The sequence below is a fragment of the Ranitomeya imitator genome, chromosome 6 (assembly GCF_032444005.1).
Source record: "Ranitomeya imitator isolate aRanImi1 chromosome 6, aRanImi1.pri, whole genome shotgun sequence".
Taxonomy (NCBI): domain Eukaryota; kingdom Metazoa; phylum Chordata; class Amphibia; order Anura; family Dendrobatidae; genus Ranitomeya; species Ranitomeya imitator.
In genome coordinates, this window is record NC_091287.1 from 44,779,615 (window position 1) to 44,803,007 (window position 23,393).

General features: G+C 47.5%; 1 protein-coding gene across 4 annotated transcripts in view; it reads right to left on the reverse strand.

Moving 5' to 3' along the window:
* ARHGAP21 (Rho GTPase activating protein 21) overlaps positions 1-23,393 on the reverse strand; it is a 147,089-nt gene that overhangs the window by 71,875 nt on the left and 51,821 nt on the right. For all 4 annotated transcript variants that reach the window (XM_069729580.1, XM_069729578.1, XM_069729581.1 and 1 more), the window contains exons 2-3: positions 12,928-13,107; positions 6,413-6,437 (exon numbers count right to left, since the gene is read on the reverse strand). In XM_069729580.1, the coding sequence (XP_069585681.1) occupies positions 6,413-6,437; positions 12,928-13,107 (205 nt within the window). The remainder of the gene's footprint in view (positions 1-6,412; positions 6,438-12,927; positions 13,108-23,393) is intronic.

Sequence of the window (23,393 nt, forward strand, 5' to 3'; positions counted from 1 at the left end):
TTTTCCCTATCATTAGCTGGTGCAGGGGATTCTGTAGACCCTCTGGAAAAAGACAAGACGGCTTCTGACATGAAGCCCCACCTAGGGCGTTAGTCATGGGGTTTTTATAAAGGGGTTTCTGGGACCCATTTTCATTTTAAAGTGATTGCAAATTCGCCATCAATCCATAATTCATGGGGATCTGACGTCTGGGAACCTTCATTGTCCCCAAAAATTAAAGCACTGCAGCACGGAGTTAGCTCCGCCATGTCTGAGCTTTCCCGAAAACAGCGTCGAATTACAGCACTAGTCGGGTATATGGTGTTGTGCTGCAGGGGGGAAAAACAGAGCAGGGGATACAGTGCTGCAGGGGGGGGGGAAACAGGGCAGGGGATACAGTGCTGCAGGCCCTTGATTCTCAGAATAGGTGGGAATCGCAGAGGTCAGACCTTTACCAACCATAACGTGCTGACGTATCCTAGTGTTATGCTGCCATTTTAGAAGACCCTTACATAAAGGTGTATTTCACTACTATGACTATTGACGACCGATCCCCGGAGGTGGTCCGAAACTGCACCCCCTCTGAGCAGCGAGATGGAACACCAACTCCATGTATGGTGCAGTGGCTGCTGCTGGGGTTCTGCAGATATTCCAATGAGTGCGGCGCTGATCTACAAAGCCATCAAGTGAACAGGGGCTTTACAACTACGCCACTGTTAGAATCCGGCCACCAAAGCTAAAAACAGCTGATTACAGGGGGTGTTGAGTGTCGGACCCCCACGATCAGATATTGAAGAGGTCATCAGAATCATTATAGTGGTCTGGGTCAAACTTCCAGCAGCGCCAGCAGTTTAAGGGTGCCCTTTATTTACCCAGACAGCACCACACCTACCATCATGGTCATGCCTGGTACTGCAGCTTACAGCAGTGAAGTCTGATATAAAGTGAATACAGCCGCAACCACCATAGCGGCACTACGCCTGAGTAAGTGATGGCGGGTAGGGATGGTACAGCTGATAATGGTGGTGTTGGACCCCCACCTTTCTTGAGCTGACGGACTATCCAAAACCATAAAGTCCCATATGGGTCACCGGTAATGGTACACGGATACACATGTATGTTCCCGTATGCAGCCCGTGTCCATCCGTATGTATGGCGTGCGCAGGACCAGACTTGGCCGCGGTGGCTGTAATGTCGCACGTAAATCCAGCACGGTCACAACAAAATATCACCACCTCTCCGGCCGCACCGCATTCCCGAGATGCCGGACTATTCTTAACTGCGGCATTTCTGACATGGGTAACACGCCGGACCCTCCGCGTCCTCGCTGCCTCATTAATAGGAATGCCATCTCCTGGTAAATAATATCCTATTACAGTCAGAGCCACAAATACATTCACGAGTCATCTCCAGGGGGCAGAAAAATGGGCGCCAATATAAACAATGCAAGCCTCGTGGCCCCTGAGCGGTCACGGGCCCGGAGGTGTCGCTGCACGGTGACCCCGAGGACAGTAATATCCACTCACAGTGGGTCTGTCGCCAGAGGTCACAGTACAAACTGCATACATTACTAAATAGGTCACAACGACCGAATTCACAGGAACACCAGCCTCATCAGGTCCAAGGTCAGATTCACACATCTGGGGTTTTTTTTTGCAGTCGGAATATGAACCACGATGCATGGACAGGCCCCGGGACTCCTGACCTTGACTGCTCTATTGATGCCTATATGGTAATCAAGGTCAGGTCAGCAGACCTGTATATCGCTGCTCGTATTCTGACCGCGAAACATGGAAGTGGAAATCTTGTTAAAGTTTAATGCAATCTTAGCCCCAATGACAGCTCCTCAGTGTTCGCCTCCCTGCTGAGATCTCACCCTACTCAGTACAAGCTGTCAGTCAGGCTGGGTGGGCAGATATTGATTAAACGTGGACTAATCGGCTCTCACTATAGATGAACTTCAGAAACGCTCATCTTAAAAGGTCAGGATTATGCAGCAATTCTGAAATGGATTATCAAAGTAAGTACACCAGCCTTATCCAGCTTAAGACCTCTATTAAATGTATACAGTTTGTAATGTGCAATCTGGTGACCTTTTCACTTTAAAAAGGAGAATACAGCATGCCAGGGAGTGTAGGAAAAAAAAGAGGCAAGTGGGAATACCAACAGGTACATGAGCCGTGCTAGGTACCTAATCACTCTCCCAATTAAAATCTACATGATCTTGTTTCACTACAAGAAGAGTTAATCACCTTGGCCATAATTAGACATATTGCCACAATTAGTCAGTAGATGGCTTCAATACCTTCTTTAAATTCTTTAGATTGTACAATTTATAGCTGTGGATTTTGTCATTTTAGAAATTTTTGGGAACATTAAATGGTAAAAAAAATGTGTCATGCTTTAGTGATTAGAAAGATACAGCTGCACGTGCCTAAACGTCCACTAGATGGCGCTTTATTCGCAATAATAAAAAAGTGTTTCAAAAGTTAAAAAAAAAAAAAAGAAAAACAAACACGATTAGATGCACTATAAACACATGACTAGATGCAATATATCAGCCTTATTCCAGTCATCATATTCTGCAAAAGCTTCTGTGCAATACATACCACTAGAGTAACAAAGCAGTCACCACCACAATGCTAAATGTGACCCCATCAAACAGCCCCCTGTATCTGAGCAGTCTGACACCGGACAGCCAGTAACCCAGGGATTACAGAGACTGTGGAACATATCAACGTCAGGGGATCCTAGTTCAGGGCCTCCATATAATGCAGAGGTGCCGGAATGTGCAGCCGGGTTCTTATTGACCTGTGATGACCTTTACATGGCTGTCCTTCCCTATGGGGAAGAAGCTGTCGTCACATTTACATATGGAATTGGTGGTATGGCTGTGTAGGTGCTTGTCTCCCATTAAAATGACAGCTTTTTATTATTTTTTTTTTTTAAGAGGTCTGATGGCCAGTCCTGAGAAATCTAGTCTGGAAGTAATATGCAAAAGAGACTAGAAGTGCACCGGGGGCGTGTCAATACACTCGGGACTGCTTCTTCCACACCCCCTATACACTTCCTGCCTGATTTGCATACGACTAATACGCTATCCCTCTCTTTCCAAGAAAAATAACATTTTTTTAATGGTAGGACAAGTGTCACTTATATAGTTATATAAACTAATTTAAGGGGGTTGCACTACTGGACAGATCCCACTTATTCACTTCCATGAAAAATAAAAACGATCGATACTAGACTACCATAGCAGCGATGTAACAGCAATGTTGGTGCTGACAAAATGCTAAAAGGCTGCAGCCGATATACACAGTATAGATATATACACCGCAGTTTCTGTGTCTCCAACATGACAGACCACAGTTCTCTTTGTCTGCCACGTGACGTACAGACCGCAGTCTCGGTGTCTCCCACGTGACGCACAGACCGCAGTCTCGGTGTCTCCCATGTGACGTATATACAGCAATCTGTCTCCTATGTGATGCATATACAGCAGTCTCCGTGTCTCCCACGTGACGTACAGACCGCAGTCTCCGTGTCTCCCACGTGACGTACAGACCGCAGTCTCCGTGTCTCCCACGTGACGCACAGACCGCAGTCTCGGTGTCTCCCACGTGAGGTACAGACCGCAGTCTCGGTGTCTCCCACGTGACGCACAGACCGCAGTCTCTGTGTCTCCCACGTGAGGTACAGACCGCAGTCTCGGTGTCTCCCACGTGACGTACAGACCGCAGTCTCGGTGTCTCCCACGTGACACACAGACTGCAGTCTCGGTATCTCCCACGTGACGCACAGACCGCAGTCTCTGTATCTCTCACGTGACGCACAGACCGCAGTGTCGGTGTCTCCCATGTGACGTATATACAGCAATCTGTCTCCTATGTGATGCATATACAGCAGTCTCCGTGTCTCCCACGTGACGTACAGACCGAAATCTCTGTCTCCCACGTGACGCACAGACCGCAGTCTCGGTGTCTCCCACGTGACGCACAGACCACAGTCTCGGTGTCTCCCACGTGACGCATATACAGCAGTCTCCGTGTCTCCCACGTGACGTATATACAGCAGTCTCCGTGTCTCCTATGTGATGTATATACTGCAGTCCTCCCACTGCTTCAGTTCTATGTTACGCGAGTAGTGATGAATTTCCTACGGTGAGGATACACACAGTGTAAAATTCATCTGTATTCGGTACGACGTACTGCGGCAAGTTCTTTACCAAACTCATTCCCGAGTCGAATGCGCTCCAGATCGACGCCAACCTGGAAAAGCAGCTACGAGCAGCATCATCCAATCCCACCCAACATCACAGCCGCACCAACGCGGAGCAGCTCCAGCCCTCACATTAGGGGCGAGTTAATTAAATGATTGACCAAATATAGCGGGCTCTTTTTTAGCCAGAATTTACACTTGGCATATATAGTCCTTGACAGAAAAGAAAAGGTTCCCTACCCCTGTTTTAGCAGGAGGCCATTAGTGAGCAAATTCTGACCTGAATATTTGTCGTGTATAGTGATATGCTCCATTTTTCTAGAGCAGAGCTCCATACCCCCTGCATGGATTGGAATGAAAAGGAGTTTCCTAGGAAAGACGATAATTAGTAATGTGCAGCATAGCTGCATTATTTTCCGATTACTGAGGGTCCCGATGACCACGGTCCCTCCCCCCTGCAGGTGGAGTGGTCACACATGGCCACTGCTGCTCCATTCATCGTGTATGGGACACCGAGTCATGCGCAGCGCTCAGCAGCCCTATAGGCAGTGAATAAAGTGCAGGCTGCGCATGCGACCACTGCTCCATCAGGACTGGGCTGCAGAGCTGGCTTTTTGGGGTTCCAGTGGCTCCATTTCCAGGATAGTGTGCGGGGGAGGGGGGGAGGGAGTTCCCAGTGATGAGGAAAATACACCCCAGACTATAAATAAGAACTCTTAGGGTTAGAGGTCAGACTTCCAACCAAATAATGGCATATCCTAGGACTGCATCACTTATCAATGAGAAAATCCATTAAAGGGATTGTCCAGCACCAGTCATTACTGCACTAGTAGAAAGTAGTCCTAATAAATCGGATAATACTTGGTGATTGTGCAAGCGTCTGATGCCACTCCGCTCCCAATGCAGACGTCTGACGCTAGACAAACCCTTTAAGGATCTAATTTGCGGTGCCCCCGGGGTCAGTCTCCCGCTCCCTCCCCACCACAATCCGAGGGTCCCGAGATGTCCCCCTGATCCATACCCTCCTCCACAGACCTCCAGGACACCAGTCCAGCTTCCACCCCGCACAGCACAATCTGACCGCCGTCTATTGTCCTGCACTTATACGGCCGTATTTAAAGAAAAAAAACAAACACGATGTCGTCTAAGGACCCGCCGCTCTTTAAGGAATTCACATAAATGGCAGATGCTTTCAGACCTTTAAGTGGGATTTTCGTTATATAAACATAACCTCCCCACAGAGGACAGGAAAGAACAAAAGATGGACGATGGGAGAGGCTCTTCAGTGAATATCCTACACAAACAGGAGCTGTCAGCGCGCTCACATGGCCGTCATGGCTGCCTGCGCATCCCCATCAGCACAGAAAATTACAAGAATGTCCGTGCTTCCGCCAACACACGACCGATGAGCAGATTCACGCACAGATTCCCTTTGTAGTCTTCGTAAATTACCCCGATTAGTCCACAATTTTTTTTCCCCCCAAGTGGTTCAAGGCCGGGCCTTTTACCCCCATTCACGACCAGACATGCCGCCTATTTTTTTATTTTATTTTTATTTATTTTAACGACCACAAAGGACTACTAAAACGCATTCTAATATGTGTTTTTCCTTTTAAATAATTATTTTTAAAGTATCAGATAACCAAGGAAAAACTGTAACCTCGGGATCGTTGGTCGCTGGAGAGCGGTCTGTGTGACAGCTCTCCAGCGATCAAACAGCGACGCATAAGCGATCCGGATCGTTGTCGGTATCGCTGCAGCGTCGCTTAGTGTGACGGTACCTTAAGATCAGCGCAAATTGGGTCTTATCCGAGAATTAAAATATCAGATATACAGGGTTTGGGTTTTTGTGTCCCCTGTAAAACTGTTCTGGGTCAGCGCCTGCTCCATCACATCACATCACATGATTCCTGGGACCAGAGAGGAGGACGCTTTAACAGTACTTTCTAATCTGTGTACACAGTGATCCCTTAGCGCAGTGTGTACAGTAATCAGGAAGGCAGAGATGGTAACAAACCATCTCTGCCTTCTGTATGGAGAGACTGCCGGTCTCAGACAGCCGCCTCCTGCAGCTGCACGGCCTCAAAAGACAATCTAGTACCTCCTCGCAGAGTTCCATGCGGACCTCCATGACATGTCAAGTCCTTTACCAGTTCACAAGCAGTTAAAGTCAAGAATGTAGTAACTGAGACAAAGAAATGGAGTATTAACTCACCTCCACGGGTTCCATTTTCTTCATCCTGTAAGACATAAGATCGGAAAACAAATCAGAATCGGACATACAGCTCTAGTGTGTAATAAGTGTTACGGTCTCATCGGGTGCAGAGCCGGAGGAGGCTCCGCAGGGCGCCGGGGCGATCCGGTGTTTGTGGGTCACTCACCCATCTCCTGCACTGCACTGCACAAATAGGATTTATGTATTTTATCTCTACATACGGGGTATATATCTACATCCGTCTATAGGAGGCTGCTGAGTTCAGGTCAGGAGACCTGGTCTGGACATCAAGACTGGATTTTACAGCAGAACATCAGATTACTCGGGAGGTGGAGCCCGTGAAAAAAAATAAGTGCTTTTTGGAGATGATTACAGCACCGTTTTTAATGAAAAAATGTGTGAGATGCACTGGTGGCCTTTAAGATGCTAAAAATGACATGAAAGGTTCCCTTTAAACTACAATGATGCTTCCTGATCTTTACAGAAGACTTTTCAGAAGTCTCATTATCATCACAGACAGGATTACAATGACCCCTAACACTGCAAAAAGATGTTACAGCTCACCTCCTCCCCCTCCCTTCACAATGACCTCTGTCCAGATGAAACCAAGCCCAGTTTATACATCTACACAAACCAGTGTCCAGTACGGTCTACTGCTTTATGTGGCTGCAGAAAAGAACAGGAAGAAGAAACCTAATATTAGGCCTAGTAGTCAGCATGTAAGATTTCTGTGATGGTTTTGTTTTTTTGTTTTGTTTTTTTTTGCTTTTCTTTGTAGTTGTACGAAATATATATTTAAAAAAAAAAAAAAAAAAAAACACAAAAATTCGCATCACAATCTTAAACAATAGATCACTTTCTGAAGACAATCCCTTAAAAGAAAACAAAAAAAAAACCTTTGACTGGCCTGTGTACATCGTCTAAAGTTAATGTTCACACGCTGCGTTTATTTCCGCAGTCAAAACCTGCTTACAAAAAGCAGGTTTTGCATAATCGTTTTTGTTGTCTCTTGTGCATATTGATAAGGTCTTGTAGCCCCCAAAAAGCCTGATGCAACTTCCTTAGGTTTTTGCACCAAAAACAGCAAAAAGCTGTTGAAACATTTTTGCATTTACTCATGGTTTCCTATGGGTGAAAAAACTATTGCAAACAAGCACAGGAAAAAAAAAAAAGCTGAAAGACGCAACAAGTTGCAGGTTTTAAAACCGCAGTAGTTTTGAAAGAAAAAATTCATACACACATTGGTTTTATTTTCCTGACCGATTTGGAAATCTCAGACTTTACTGATACTGTAAAACGCAGCTTTAAGCTTGAAAAAAAAATGCAGAAAAATCCAATGTGTGAACACAGCCTAATGGAATATATACAAACGAAATTCACATACAAAAAAAACAAAAAACAAAGAGCGCTGCTCTGGAGCAGCCGCCGCCGGCACAATGACACGGAGGAGGATCTGCGCCTTAGGTTTATTTCCCAGATGACCGGAGACTTCAGCAGTAAAAACAAGGAGCTTTTCGGAGTTCTTAAGGAATGACACCGAAAAGCAGCAGCTGACAAAGGAATCCGCAGAAGGCGAAGGAAAAATAAAAGTCCTCGGCAGCACGGCCAAGAACCAAACAGGAAGAGATTATCACTGGTAAGACGGGTGTGCACACAGAGCCGAGGGGGATCCGCTGGATGTCCGACACCACTGTACGAGCGCGTCTCTCCGATTAATCTCCATCTACAGTACAATACGAGGCTTTCCTGCTGCAGGATGTGGTGCGGAGCGCACGTCTACGGCTCGCAGAGGGAAAACAAGCCGGGGAAGTGGTATAGTCAAGAGTTCAGTCAACGCTTGGCAGGCAGAACCAAGGATCCCCCCCCCCCAATGTCACACTAAAACACACAAGCCCCCCATGGATCTGTACTAGACAACAAATACGTCTTATGGTTTTACATCCTCTGATTGGGGTGTAGAAAAAGGTTGTGCTTTCCTTCTAGCGCCACTCTTATTTACAGGTGGTGCCTGGCACTGCAGCTAATAAGAGACAGCCTGTAGACTGGATCAGTTTTTGATAAAAAATAAATTCCTTTTGTCAGTCACAAGATAATTAACTGAAGGATTCTCCTTTTTGGAAAAACAGCTGATTGGAAAACACTGGTATAATTTAGACCAGCACAGCGCCACACATTGTATGGTGGCCGTTCTCAGGTACTGCAGCTCTTCCACCTTTGAAGAGAATGTGATCTGAGCTGCAGTACCCAGGAACGGCCACTACATGGTGTATGGAGTTGTGCCAATTGCTGATTGGTGGGTGAGCCGGGAGTCAAATCCCCACCAATCCGTTACTTCACACTTGTCCTAAATGTTAGGGAATCACTCTCGTAAGCCTGGGAAACCCCTTTAAATTTACACAAACTTTGGGCAGTATAAATTTATTTTCTCTTACAAGTAAATTTACCAGTGGGGAAAGGTGGGGACGGGAGGGGCGGCTGTCCGGCCACTGGTGGTCAATGATGCTACCGGTTCAAGTCCGGCAGAGCTGGAGAGAAGCGCGGGGGGATTATAGTCTATCGTTTTTTCCCTTATGGGGACAATCCTCTTAATGTATTATTCAAAATAGTTATGTCCCTTTAAGTAGCAACGATTAGTAATAACAGAATCTGAGAAAACAACGAAATTCCACTGAACAGGATGACCGTGTGTAATAATATACGGTAAGTGAGTAAAATAAATAAAATAATAAAGGAGCCTGTTAACGAACAAGATAACAGTATCATAAGTTATATAGAACATTTTTTTAAACAGGCAATAATAGTAGGTACGGTACTTAAAAAAAAGTATGTAAACCACAATCATTAATTTAGACCATTGTCAAGGTAGTTTTACCTACGGTGTAAAGATCAAGGAACCCACCACACCGACGCGCGTTTCGCACTGAAATGCTTAGTCCAGGACTGGGACGCACTCTGGGGCTGTAACGTTCGCCCCAAGTTGATAACTATAAAAACTTTTACAAGGGTGATGATCCCTCCCCCCCACAGGCTGTATATCAACTCCAACCCTCAGGAGAGCACTGCTTGCCATCACAATACTTTGTGTGTGAGAAGCTTAATTATAACCTCAGATGAAAAAGTAATCTGACAACTCTTTTTGTGCCAAACTAAAATGAAAATAAAACAAACACAAAAAAACCTTCAGTTTCAGGCTCAGTTCATATCAGTGGTAGGAAATCTTTCTACTCACGTCTATGGGGGGGTGGGGGGTCTCCTCACGAAAATCTATTGAACTTTGTTGGCATTTTATTCTTTCATCCCACCAGTTTTTCAACATCTGTCTACTGGAAAGTAATCCAATAAAGACAGCCATGATGGGTTATCTAACACTGACGACTTTCCATTTAGGATCTGACCCTATGCAGATTGTCCGGGATTATACACACACACAAAAAAAAAAGGCCTGTTCATTTAACCTCTTCAGGTCTTGTAAATCAGTGGTGACAAACTTAAATTCCTGTAATACAATTTTTTCCCCATCAATGGGGTCGTGTGAGGACATTATTACCAAGATGGGAGTTACGGGGAACGTGAGCGGCCTACTGGATACCATTGTGGTTTGCAGTGATTGCTTTGTGGTGGGGGGGGCATCTAAATAGCTGAACAGCAGCCATTGGAGCAGCTCTGGTTGCTGCTGCTCCATGCAGATGTTGGATGTGTAACACAGGGGTTGATAGGGGCTCAGTTCCTGAGCGTGCTCCTATCTACCACATAATGCAATGTTTCATCATGTGGTGGCAAAAGGGTTAAAGTGTAAGGAGCTGAGCTGCAACACCACACAACCTATGGTCAAGGATGGCGCCGTGGATGAGTGGGAAGCAGCCGTGTTTTTTTTAATCCTGGACAACTCTTTAGCGATCGCCAATACACATTAAAACGGCAGTCGTTAAGGGGCGTCATTACGGTTCCGCAGTTTTAAACAGCAGTCAGGAATACGTGAAAAAACTATATACGGTAAGTCTGGTATCGATGTAATCGCACTGACCCGAAGAATAAAGTTCTCTCATCACATATCGCACGGTGAACAGCGCAAAATCATGATGGTTCTTATACTGCTACTCAAAAATCAGAACCAGGCTCTGCTCACATTTATCCTGCGCTCTCCGCTGAGCGCTTACGTTGGCGTTTGTGTAAATTCCCCAATAATGCGTTTCAGACAAAACCCCGATGGAACCACTCACTTTTGATGCTGATGGAGTCACTTGGGACACCACTGGAAATAAGACCAGTCTGAGTCCATTTTAGGTGTTTTTTTTAGAGCACAAATGTAGATGATAACAGTTCTGCGATTCCGTACCACTGGCGCAGACGCCAAGCAAAGTCCAAAGCGTCTACATTTACCTCATAGTCAGAGGTTCTGTTAGGGGTTTCTTCTGAATAACATTTTTGTGAGATTTACACGGAATCCCTGAGGTAAGTGATCGGCATATAACAAGGAGGTCATCCAGCCTTATTCTGGAACCGATCAAAAAAATTTTATGTACCCCAAAATGTTACTGATAAAAACTTTAATTTATTCCGCACCAAACCAGCCCCCACTCAGGCATGTCATCTGTCACGAACTATAGGGGGTGTCCACATTACTGGTAGAACAAAAACTACGGAACAGCGACATGGCTTCTACCCCCTCAAATAAAATCCAGTGAATTCTGCACTCCCAAATCTAAATGCCCCCCTCCTTCAGAGCCCCACCGTGGATGTTCCAAAGTAGTCACTGCAGCCGTAAATGAAATCACTGAGGTGTAATTTCTACAATGGGGTCACTTGTGGGGGTTTCTGCTGTTTTGGCACCTAAGGGGCTTCAAAAATGTGACAAGGCATTCACAATCTATTCCAGAAAAATTTACACTCCAAAAAAAATCAAATAGCACCCTTACTGAGCGCTGCAATGCGCACAAACAGCAGTTTTTAACCACACATGGGGTATCTTCGTGTTTTGAAGAAATCGTGTAACCAATTTTGGGGCCCATTTTTTCCAATTATTCTTTGTAAAAATTAAAAATTTGGGGCTAAAACATTTTAGTAAGAAAAAAAAATTCCAAAAAAATGGAAAATTTTCATGTGACGACTTAATGTTCTCAAATTCTGTGGAGTACATGATGGTTCAAAATGTTCAATATACCAAAAAGGGGTCACTTGTGGGTGTCTGTTGTTGTTTTGGCACCTTAGGGGCCGTACAAATTGCAACATGGCACCCGCCATCTATTTCAGCCAAATTTATGTTCCAAAAATCAAATGTCGCTCCTTCCCTTCCGAGCCCTGCCATGGATCCAAACAAGAGTTTCTGGCCACATGTGGGGTATCGACGCGCTCAGAAGAAACTAGGTAACAAGTTGTGGGGTTTATTTTCTTGTGTTATTCCTTGTAATCGTGAAACAATTGGGGCTAAAGCAACATTTTAGAGGAAAAATTACAACTTTTTTTTCACTTCATTTTGCATTAATTCCTGTATAGCACCTGAAGGGCTAATTTTCCTGACAGTTTTGAGGGGTGAGCTTTTTTAAAACTATCACTTTTGGAGAGTTTCCAATATATAGGCCCAGCAAAAGTCATTTTAAATCTGAATGGGTGCCTAAAGAAACAGGTTTTGTAAATTTCTGGGGGGAAAAAAATGGCTACTAAACTTTAAACCCCTAACATAGTGTTTCTGATCGGTGGAGTCTGGGTCCTGAGCCCCCCGCCAATTGGTCAGTGAGGGGCAACATATGGGTTCATTCATAAGTCTATGGGTCTGTACATTCACTCTCACAGAGCCGTGTATGGACCCCGTAGATTTACTACTGAACCCGTGCACCGCTCATGCAGGATACGTGGACTTCAGAGCCATGTTTGGATCATACTGGTTTGGGGTCTCAGGACCCAGTCCCCTCACCAAGCAGAAACGGTGGCTCAGTGGATAGCACTGCAGCCTTGCAGCGCTGGGGTCCTGGGTTCGAATCCCACCCAGGACAACATCTGCAAAGAGTTTGTATGTTCTCTCCGTGTTTGCGTGGGTTTCCTCCGGGTACTCCGGTTTCCTCCCACATTCCAAAGACATACTGATAGGGAATCTAGATTGTGAGCCCCATCGGGGACAGTGATGATAATGTGTGCAAACTGTAAAGCGCTGCGGAATATGTTAGCGCTATATAAAAAAATAAAGATTATTATTATTATTTATTATTATTATATATAAAATAGTCAAAACAGATCCCCCCAGAAGGCGTCCGTATCCTTTCAGAACGATCCTGAGCGGCCATAAACCGTCCCTGTATTCTGCGAGGAGTTTCCGATTCTCAGGCTGGACAGACAGCCGGTATATGGCAAGCAGAAGACCCTCCATGATGCCGTCCCAAACCCCAGAAAATGAGTAAAGAACTGGGACCTTAAAAATACAAATTTGCTAAAAATTACTCATTAACTGCTCGAAGGAAGTGTGCGAGCAACAAAACAAACCCCACGTGAGATGGGGTGGCCGATGGCGGACAATTACTCACCTTTATGGAGGTCTGGACTGCAGACTCAGGCGGGTAAACAATGAAGTGCCTTAATGTAAAACCAAAGCCCTCCGAGGCCCTCCGCAACATCACATTCTTTGGACCGGGCCAGCAGAAGACTTCCTCCTCCGTCGGCGATACCATCTCACTATGTTCTCGTCCATCTTTGTTTTTCGACACCTTAAAAAAAAAAAGGGGAAAGATGAAAGTTATTAAAAACCAGAATATATAAAAAAGCCCATTCTCACTGCATCACAAAAATATATAACACGGCGGCATAATAAAGGTTTGTATCCCAGTTACACCGAATGACAAAAGCGGAGGACGCACTGAACCTTTGCAGCAGACATCGCCTTTGTTCCATGGCAGGGGAAGGAGACTCAGCAGCCATATACATAGTGCTACATGGAGACGGCAGCTGCTACTCCGGCTCAGTTCTGACCTTTTGCCCTGCGGCCCTCCCCCTTGAAAACAAGCCCACATTCTGCAAATTCTGTCACCGGAGATAACAATCTGTATGTGAACAAGTCGTTAACTGGCACTGGCTAGCCACCGAGAGGACAAACCCCCCAGCAGCCAGACACCGAGGGCGACATCTCGGAGGGGCTCAGCACGGTGATCATTTTAATATAAGATATCTGAGATACGGAAATTAGGAACTCCATCATCACGGCTGACTTACTACTTTAGCAATAAAATATGGCTTTTTGGAAAGGAAAACTCCACCATCAAAGTCGGTCCAAAGTTTTGACATCCTTTAGGACGGCATTCGCAAATAGTCATAGATCCATCACTAATTAGGGCCAGTTTTATACAACCAACATTCATAGTGCGGTATGGACCACCCACTGGACTCCTAACCCAAACTCGGCAGTCTCAGGCATACACGAGGCTGCAAAGTTTCAGCAAGGAGACTCGCGGCCATTCTGGCCATCAAAGTCCATACTCAGACCATGACTGTTGGGCGTACGATACCATCACGGTCCATACTCAGACCATGAATGTTGGGCGTAGTACGATATCATCACGGTCCATACTCAGACCATGACTGTTGGGCATAGTACGATACCATCACGGTCCATACTAAGACCATGACTGTTGGGCATACGATAGCATCACGGTCCATACTAAGACCATGAATGTTGGGCATACGATACCATCACGGTCCATACTAAGACCATGAATGTTGGGCATATGATACCATCACGGTCGATACTCAGTCCATGACTGTTGGGCGTACGATACCATCACGGTCCATACTCAGTCCATGAATGTTGGGCGTACGATACCATCACGGTCCATACTAAGACCATGACTGTTGGGCGTACGATAGCATCACGGTCCATACTCAGACCATGAATGTTGGGCATACGATACCATCACGGTCCATACTAAGACCATGAATGTTGGGCATACGATACCATCACGGTCCATAGTCATGAAGTTTGTGTCACTACTCAGACACCTCTGCCGACTGCACCATGCACGAGACCAGTAAACTCAGCTGAGTGCTAATGAGTTTTCAATGGGGAGAGAGGAGAGCCGCTGACAGACTCCTCTGGCAGCAGCTTATCTCCTCTAAGAACAAAAAAAGGCATTGAAAATCCAACGTCTGATCTATCTTCCTCCACAACAGTCATCTGATGGGAGAGTCGGGGTGCTCCCATACAGATCAGATGGTCGGCCGATCAGTCTTTCCTATAATGTGTATGGGAGCCTAAAAAAGGATGAGGACCCTGAAGTTCTCAGCCCCTTTATTATCGCAGAATTCACCAATAACATTCTCAGGTTTAGAAAACATTAAGTGAAATGATGAGGAGCACATTAAAGGGGCAAAGGCCATTTCACTTATTGGCCAAGGGTTTCATCCTGTGATAATGAAGTCTGATCTCATGTGCTACATTGTATTTCCATCCAAACACATTAGCAAACCTCAGCATTAAAGGGTAAATTATTCCTGCATTAAGTTAGACAATAGAACATGTCACAACAGAGGCCCCTATTGTCTGCGGTCAAGCGGGTCCCAATAAGAGGAAATGAAAACGCTTCTTCCAAATCAGGTTATTATGGCCATCATGCACCCCCCCACACCAATCAGCAGGCAAGTGACGGATCTGGTGCACCCCAACATCAGCACACTACTCAGCAGGCAAGTGACGGATCTGGTGCAGCCCACCATACCAGCACATGGCTCATCAGGCAAGTGACGGATCTGGTTCAGCCCCCCATACCAGCACACTGCTCATCAGGCAAGTGACGGATCTGGTGCAGCCCCCCATACAAGCACATGGCTCATCAGGCAAGTGACGGACCTGGTGCAGCCCCCCATTCTAGCACACTGCTCATCAGGCAAGTGACGGATCTGGTGCAGCCCCCCCATACCAGCACACTGCTCATCAGGCAAGTGACGGACCTGGTGCAGCCCCCCATACCAGCACACTGCTCATCAGGCAAGTGACGGACCTGGTGCAGCCCCCATACCAGCACACTGCTCATCAGGCAAGTGACGGATCTGGTGCAGCCCCCCCATACCAGCACACTGCTCATCAGGCAAGTGACGGATCTGGTGCAGCCCCCCATACAAGCACATGGCTCATCAGGCAAGTGACGGATCTGGTGCAGCCCCCCATACCAGCACATGGCTCATCAGGCAAGTTATGGATCTGGTGCAGCGCCCCCATACCAGAACATGACTCATCAGGCAAGTTATGGATCTGGTGCAGCACCCCCATACCAGCACATGGCTCATCAGGCAAGTTATGGATCTGGTGCAGCGCCCCCATACCAGCACATGGCTCATCAGGCAAGTTATGGATCTGGTGCAGCGCCCCCATACCAGCACATGGCTCATCAGGCAAGTTATGGATCTGGTGCAGCCCCCCATACCAGCACATGGCTCATCAGGCAAGTTATGGATCTGGTGCAGCGCCCCCATACCAGCACATGGCTCATCAGGCAAGTTATGGATCTGGTGCAGCGCCCCCATACCAGCACATGGCTCATCAGGCAAGTTATGGATCTGGTGCAGCGCCCCCATCCCAGCACATGGCTCATCAGGCAAGTTATGGATCTGGTGCAGCCCCCCCTATACCAGCAGACGGCTTATCAGGCAAGTGACGGATCTGGTGCAGAAAGACTATATACACAAATCTCCTCCATCGGATCTGGATTACGGTAAGTAAAATGTCAGTATCACAGTAAATGTCAATGACTGATCACATTGTTATTCCAGGCAGATTTCTTCTCCAGGATAACTGTTTATTTGCCATTTGAGAACTCCAGGAAACAGAACATCAGTTTGGGATTCTGTTAAAAAAAAAAAAAAAAAAAAAAAAAAAAAAAAGAGGACAGCAAATGTTTCTATGGGAGAGACGTTACAGGACATCATAGGCCAAAAGGGAGGGAAAAAAAGCCCTAGTTATGAAGGCTCTAAAGAAAGCCACCATTATGGGTATAAAGGCGCCATCTTTGGAGCGAGTACAACTCCGAACCTCAGTCCAACAGCGCATTGAGATGTCCGTACTAAGAGGAGCGAGATCGGACAGTGATGCACGGACTGGTGGCAGGAGAGGCCTGGTGCATACTGAAGCTGTCATAGCCCTCAAAAAAAAAAAAAATTATGTTCACTTGAAAGTTAGTTTTTTGTTAAGCTTTTTATGGCGCTCAGCTGCAATTTCAGAATTTAAAGATTTCCAAGTGTTTCTATGGGAAATAGACATGGCTGCTCATGATTTTTGTTCTTCTTTCAAACACTAAAAGGTTTTTAAGCCCCAAGTACTTATACAGGAAAATAAAAAAAGTTGTCAACAAAAGGTGGACAGACGCTTTAATTTATAAAGATTGTAAGGAGTTGGAATGTGTGTGGGGAGAGGGAAATGGAGGCATCAGAACCTGGACTTACTGACCCTGGAATCAATCCCTTCACTGGCTCCCCATTACCCAGAGACTTCAGTACAAATCCCTAACCATGACGTACAAAGCCATCCACAACCTGTCTCCTCCATACATCTGTGACCTCGTCTCCCAGTACTTACCTACACGCAACCTCTGATCCTCACAAGATCTCCTTCTCTACTCCCCTCTTATCTCCTCTTCACACAATCGTATACAAGATTTCTCTCGCGCATCACCCCTACTCTGGAACCCTCTACCACAACATATCAGACTCTCGCCTACCATCGAAACCTTCAAAAAGAACCTGAAGACCCACCTCTTCCGACAAGCCTACAACCTGCAGTAACCACCGATTGACCAAACCGCTGCACGGCCAGCTCTACCCTCGCCTACTGTATTCTCACCCATCCCTTGTAGATTGTGAGCCCTCGCGGGCAGGGTCCTCTCTCCTTCTGTACCAGTGGTGACTTGTATTGTTCAAGATTATTGTACTTGTTTTTATTATGTATACCCCTCCTCACATGTAAAGCGCCATGGAATAAATGGCGCTAGAATAATAATAATCATACATAAAACTTGTACATACATTAGTGATCCATCGCTCCATACACAGTGGTGACATAGCGGGCGTGTAAACTACATAACAGAGGCGTTATCTTATGTGTCCAACACTGCTACCTTATCACATACCACTCCAGCCCATCAGCGGGTGGTGCCCCAGATAGGCAATCACACCGCATTGTTTTCCATTGTCCTGCACACAACTCCCTCACAACAAGACCCAAATATACGAGATTAGCAGCTAACTAAAGAAGTCCCCTCAGGACTAGACAAAGGCTGTGAAAAAAACTTTCTACCGTTCACCCCGAATGTGGCCGCCATGGTTGATTTTCTATCCAGCCACTACACCGATGCCTCCACATTGTGCCAGTCATTGCAATGGTTACCCATCAGCTACAGAATCAATAGAAACTGGTCTGACTCACTAAGGCTACTTTCACACTAGCGTTAACTGCAATCCATCACATTGCGTCGTTTTGCAGAAAAAACCGCATCCTGCAAAAGTGCTTGCAGGATGCGTTTTTTCCCCATAGACTTGTATTGACGACGCATTACGACGGATTGCCACAAGTCGCATCCGTCGTGCGACGGATGTGTCATGCTTTGGCGGACAATCGGGAGCAAAAAACGCTACATGTAACGTTTTTTGCTCCTGATGGACCGCTTTGACGGACCGCTTTTTCCAACCGCGCATGCGCGGCCGGAACTCCGCCCCCACCTCCCCGCACCTCACAATGGGGCAGCGGATGTGCCGGAGAAATGCATCCGCTGCTTCCGTTGTGCAGTGCGTTAAACGCTAGCGTCGGAATCTCTACCCGACGCATTGCGACGGGGAGATTCCGACGCTAGTGTGAAAGTAGCCTTAGCGCTCCACAGTTCTGCGCCACCATCCTTCTCCTCCCTCATCATCCTACCACTGTCCTCCTTTCTGTAACATTTCCGTAATTCAAACATCCCACTTCCATCTCCAAGTCTTCCCTCGTGTTGCGCCAGTTTTCGGGAATGGATTACCCAGGTCCAGGGAATATTTAAGGCCCCCACATAATTAAGTATGCTTTAAAAACACATATCTAGACAGGCCTATTACCTCACCTCAACAACATGGCAAATGTCGGCCATAACGAGTGATTATCGGTTGCTATAATGAAATGAATGATTGTTTTGACTGATGAACGTTCTTCTTTCTAAACACTGGTTAGGAATGCTTGATATTTTGGGCCGATAATCAACACTGGCAGCATCTTTATCCGAAAAAAAAAGCCAATATTTTTCATCTTATGTTTATGTGGAAGCTTAAAGGGACAATTATTACCAAATGCTTCCAATTAGAAATGTAGAATAGTTCTCCTGATAACCGGTCACTTACCTCATGTAGAGCATTGCATTAAGTATCCATGGTTACGACGACTCCGTGACAGTTGTTGGCTGTAACCATGAATATCTAATGTACTACAATGACCTACACATGGGGTAAGTGACATAGGTTATCAGGAGAACTATACTACATTTCTAACTGGAGGTATTTTCTAATATTATACCCACTATATACTGGAATAGTATCTCTGAGATGGGAATACCACTTTAAGGTCAGGATTGCGGCCATAATATGGAAGCTAAAATATTAGCTGTCCGTACGAGGCCTTATAGTCCGTCTGCAGTCCAGAGACAACATGGCGACGTATGGACATTTTTTTACATTAACTCTTGGAATACGACACATTAGAAGGGCCTGAGCCGCCTTTATTATTGCTTCCGGCAAACACTGTTCATGACGAATATTTTTTTATTTGCAGTCTTCCTCATTATTACCTAAAAAGGACAAATAAACATCTCCGCTATCGCCATAGCAACAGCTAAGACCGGCGGATCAGCACGGCAGCGCCTACACGTATATAGTGCAGGGATTCTACACATGGGAGAAAGATAGATATGAAAGCCTGAGGCGATTTGGCCTTTATTTTGTGGGGGACGCGGTTTTCGGCGGCAGGTGACAGAATGCTGTTCTGTGCAGCGAGGCCGGAGCCATTGGCAGAACACAGAACAAACAGCAGCTCCCTGATGGGCCCAGCACATTGCATTGTGTCTCTATGGCAACAAGGGCCCGAGCCAGCGCTGGTGGGAGGAGGCCGGGCCTCGCAGCCAGCTCTGTGGGAAGAAGGCTCAGGCTCTGGTGAGGAGGAGGCCGGGCCTCACAGCCAGCTCTGTGGGAAGAAGGCTCAGGCTCTGGTGAGGAGGAGGCCGGACCTCACAGCCAGCTCTGTGGGAAGAAGGCTCAGGCTCTGGTGAGGAGGAGGCCGGACCTCACAGCCAGCTCTGTGGGAAGAAGGCTCAGGCTCTGGTGAGGAGGAGGCCGGGCCTCACAGCCAGCTCTGTGGGAAGAAGGCTGAGTCTCTGATGAGGAGGAGGCCGGGCCTCACAGCCAGCTCTGTGGGAAGAAGGCTCAGGCTCTGGTGAGGAGGAGGCCGGGCCTCGCAGCCAGCTCTGTGGGAAGAAGGCTCAGGCTCTGGTGGGAGGAGGCCGGGCCTCGCAGCCAGCTCTGTGGGAAGAAGGCTCAGGCTCTGGTGAGGAGGAGGCCGGGCCTCGCAGCCAGGTCTGTGGGAAGAAGGCTCAGGCTCTGGTGAGGAGGAGGCCGGGCCTCACAGCCAGCTCTGTGGGAAGAAGGCTCAGGCTTTGGTGAGGAGGAGGCCGGGCCTCACAGCCAGCTCTGTGGGAAGAAGGCTCAGGCTCTGGTGAGGAGGAGGCCGGGCCTCACAGCCAGCTCTGTGGGAAGAAGGCTCAGGCTCTGGTGAGGAGGAGGCCGGGCCTCACAGCCAGCTCTGTGGGAAGAAGGCTCAGGCTCTGGTGAGGAGGAGGCCGGGCCTCACAGCCAGCTCTGTGGGAAGAAGGCTCAGGCTCTGGTGAGGAGGAGGCCGGGCCTCACAGCCAGCTCTGTGGGAAGAAGGCTCAGGCTTTGGTGAGGAGGAGGCCGGGCCTCACAGCCAGCTCTGTGGGAAGAAGGCTCAGGCTCTGGTGAGGAGGAGGCCGGGCCTCACAGCCAGCTCTGTGGGAAGAAGGCTCAGGCTCTGGTGAGGAGGAGGCCGGGCCTCACAGCCAGCTCTGTGGGAAGAAGGCTCAGGCTTTGGTGAGGAGGAGGCCGGGCCTCACAGCCAACTCTGTGGGAAGATGGCTCAGGCTCTGGTGAGGAGGAGGCCGGGCCTCACAGCCAGCTCTGTGGGAAGAAGGCTCAGGCTCTGGTGAGGAGGAGGCCGGGCCTCACAGCCAGCTCTGTGGGAAGAAGGCTCAGGCTCTGGTGAGGAGGAGGCCGGGCCTCACAGCCAGCTCTGTGGGAAGAAGGCTCAGGCTTTGGTGAGGAGGAGGCCGGGCCTCACAGCCAGCTCTGTGGGAAGAAGGTTCAGGCTCTGGTGAGGAGGAGGCCGGGCCTCACAGCCAGCTCTGTGGGAAGAAGGCTCAGGCTCTGGTGAGGAGGAGGCCGGGCCTCACAGCCAGCTCTGTGGGAAGAAGGCTCAGGCTCTGGTGAGGAGGAGGCCGGGCCTCACAGCCAGCTCTGTGGGAAGAAGGCTCAGGCTCCAGTGAGGAGGAGGCCGGGCCTCACAGCCAGCTCTGTGGGAAGAAGGCTCAGGCTCTGGTGGGAGGAGGCCGGGCCTCGCAGCCAGCTCTGTGGAAAGAAGGCTCAGGCTCTGGTGAGGAGGAGGCCGGGCCTCACAGCCAGCTCTGTGGGAAGAAGGCTCAGGCTCCAGTGAGGAGGAGGCCGGGCCTCACAGCCAACTCTGTGGGAAGAAGGCTCAGGCTCTGGTGAGGAGGAGGCCTCCATAGCAGAACATCACCTGAGATGGACGACGCCAGATCATTGACAAAGACAGAAATGGAGACCAGAGGGCTTATAAATGGGGTATTCCCATCTCCAAGACCCTCTCTCAATATGTAGCAGGTGCAATAATATTAGCAAATACCTCCAATTAGAAATGTAGCCTAGTTCTTCTGATATGCTACGTCGCTTACCCCATGTGCAGTGCATTGCAGGACTTAGGTACCCATGGTTACGACCACTGGCAACTAACTCACTATATGAGTGGTTGTAACCATAGTTACCAAGGTTACTGCAATGCCTGCATAGCGTATCAGAAGAACTATACTACATTTCTAAATGGAGGTAATTATTATTCTTTATATACTGGGATAGGATCTTAAAAATGGGAATATCCTATCAAGGGTTATTACACTCCAAAAAAAAAAATGCAAAGGGCCCTGAATAAAGTGGAGGCCTCTTCTCCATTCGTTGCTGTACTTGGCAGTCCCGTGGACAATGGATAGAAGTGGGGCATGTACACCTGCGCTCCATTCAAGAGTGCGGTACATTGGGTACGCGGGGGAGGGGGGTCTCCAGTGTTCAGACCAGACCCCCAACAATAATCAGCACGTTATTCCCAGTACAAGGGGATTTTTTTTAATGACCCCATTGAATTATAATGGCATCCATTCGCTCATGAAGCCTTTTAACATCTGATGAACCATGGTCTAAATCTCCCCCCCTCTCAAAACAATAAAAAATAAAACAATAAATTGCGCTTTTATGCCATTGTGTTCCTGGGATCTCCCGGCTTGCAGGAATTCCAGTATCTGGGGGACCAGTGCACACATTGCTGCCGGGAAGCACAGGGGTCTCGGGCCTTTTTGCATCTGTAATGTTCTATGGTCTCATTTAAAGGAAGCTTTATCTCGGGATTTTTCCCATTTCTCTTGATCCGCAGTCAGCGAAGAGATAAATTATTGTGATTAAATCTGGGCTGCAGCTGCAGAGTGCTGAGGAATCCCCCGGGAGGGGAGAAGATTATGCAGGGACTAGATGGGGCATATCCAGCGAGGATGATATTACAGCTCCCGCCATGGGGCTCCGATCAATGCGGCTCTGCTGTGCGAACCGCACACTACCACACCGCCGCCGGATCAGAAAGTACAGAGGCAATATGAAGTCCCTACAGACCGGACGCCTATACGGTTAGATCTATAGGTCTTTACCAGGAGACTGGAGAGCGCACCTAAACCTAAGAAACGCCACAACTATACCTAGGAATAAAAGCAAACTGGCGATGCACGGCGGCACACAATATGCCCCAGCCATGCAATGCTCCGTCAGGTACAGTATATGGCAGCATGCAACAATTCTGGACAAAATAACGCTGTATACCTTGGATTTTGTATAGTAAGGTGACATGGATCACTAGGGGTGTACCAGCAAGATTCTGCAAAACCACACTTATGTGCAAATTTGCCCTTAAAGTAAACATTCATCTTTTAATACCATGTTTGTTTGGCCAGAGATGCTGTATGAATTCATTGTATCGGAGATTTTTTAGATTTCAGAGCTGCAATTTTGCAATCCAGATCCATGTAGAGAGATGAAGGACAATGCTGGCAGCCGCCACTAGAGGGAGCTTTGTGTACAAAGAGTATGGCTCCTGAGCTCCCTCTAGTGGCGGCTCCTGGCAGGCAGAACTTTGTAATGGAATGGCTGCTCTTGCGGAGGATTTGGAGTTCTTCGTCAGAAGCGTTATTGAAGGGAGGCAGCACAGATTAAGTGTTGACAGATTAAGATTTGAGGTGTGACAAGTATTTATACAGCAGTTTTAAAAAGGTAAGCCGTCACGGGGATTAGGCCTCATAACCTAAGAGCAGAATGATGTAGAGAGACTGATTCCAGCGAGGTTTCATTTACTGCTTGGTATGAGCAGACCACCATTAGAGGGTTAGTGACCCTGCTCTGCCATGTAGCCCTCCATAGTCAAAGGCTCTGTATAACTCCACCCGCAACACTGATTATATGTTTTCTGTGTACACTGTGCATAGGCAGAAAGCAGCCAGTGGTGCGAGTGGGGTTATACAGAGCTCAGCATTCAGAGAACTGCTAGATCTGCAGATGAGAAAACAGAATTGTTATCAAAACTGCAGCAAGCAGCCCAGTAAGTGATGCATCGCGGGAATCAGGGGTTCTGACCCTACTTCATGGAGACAGG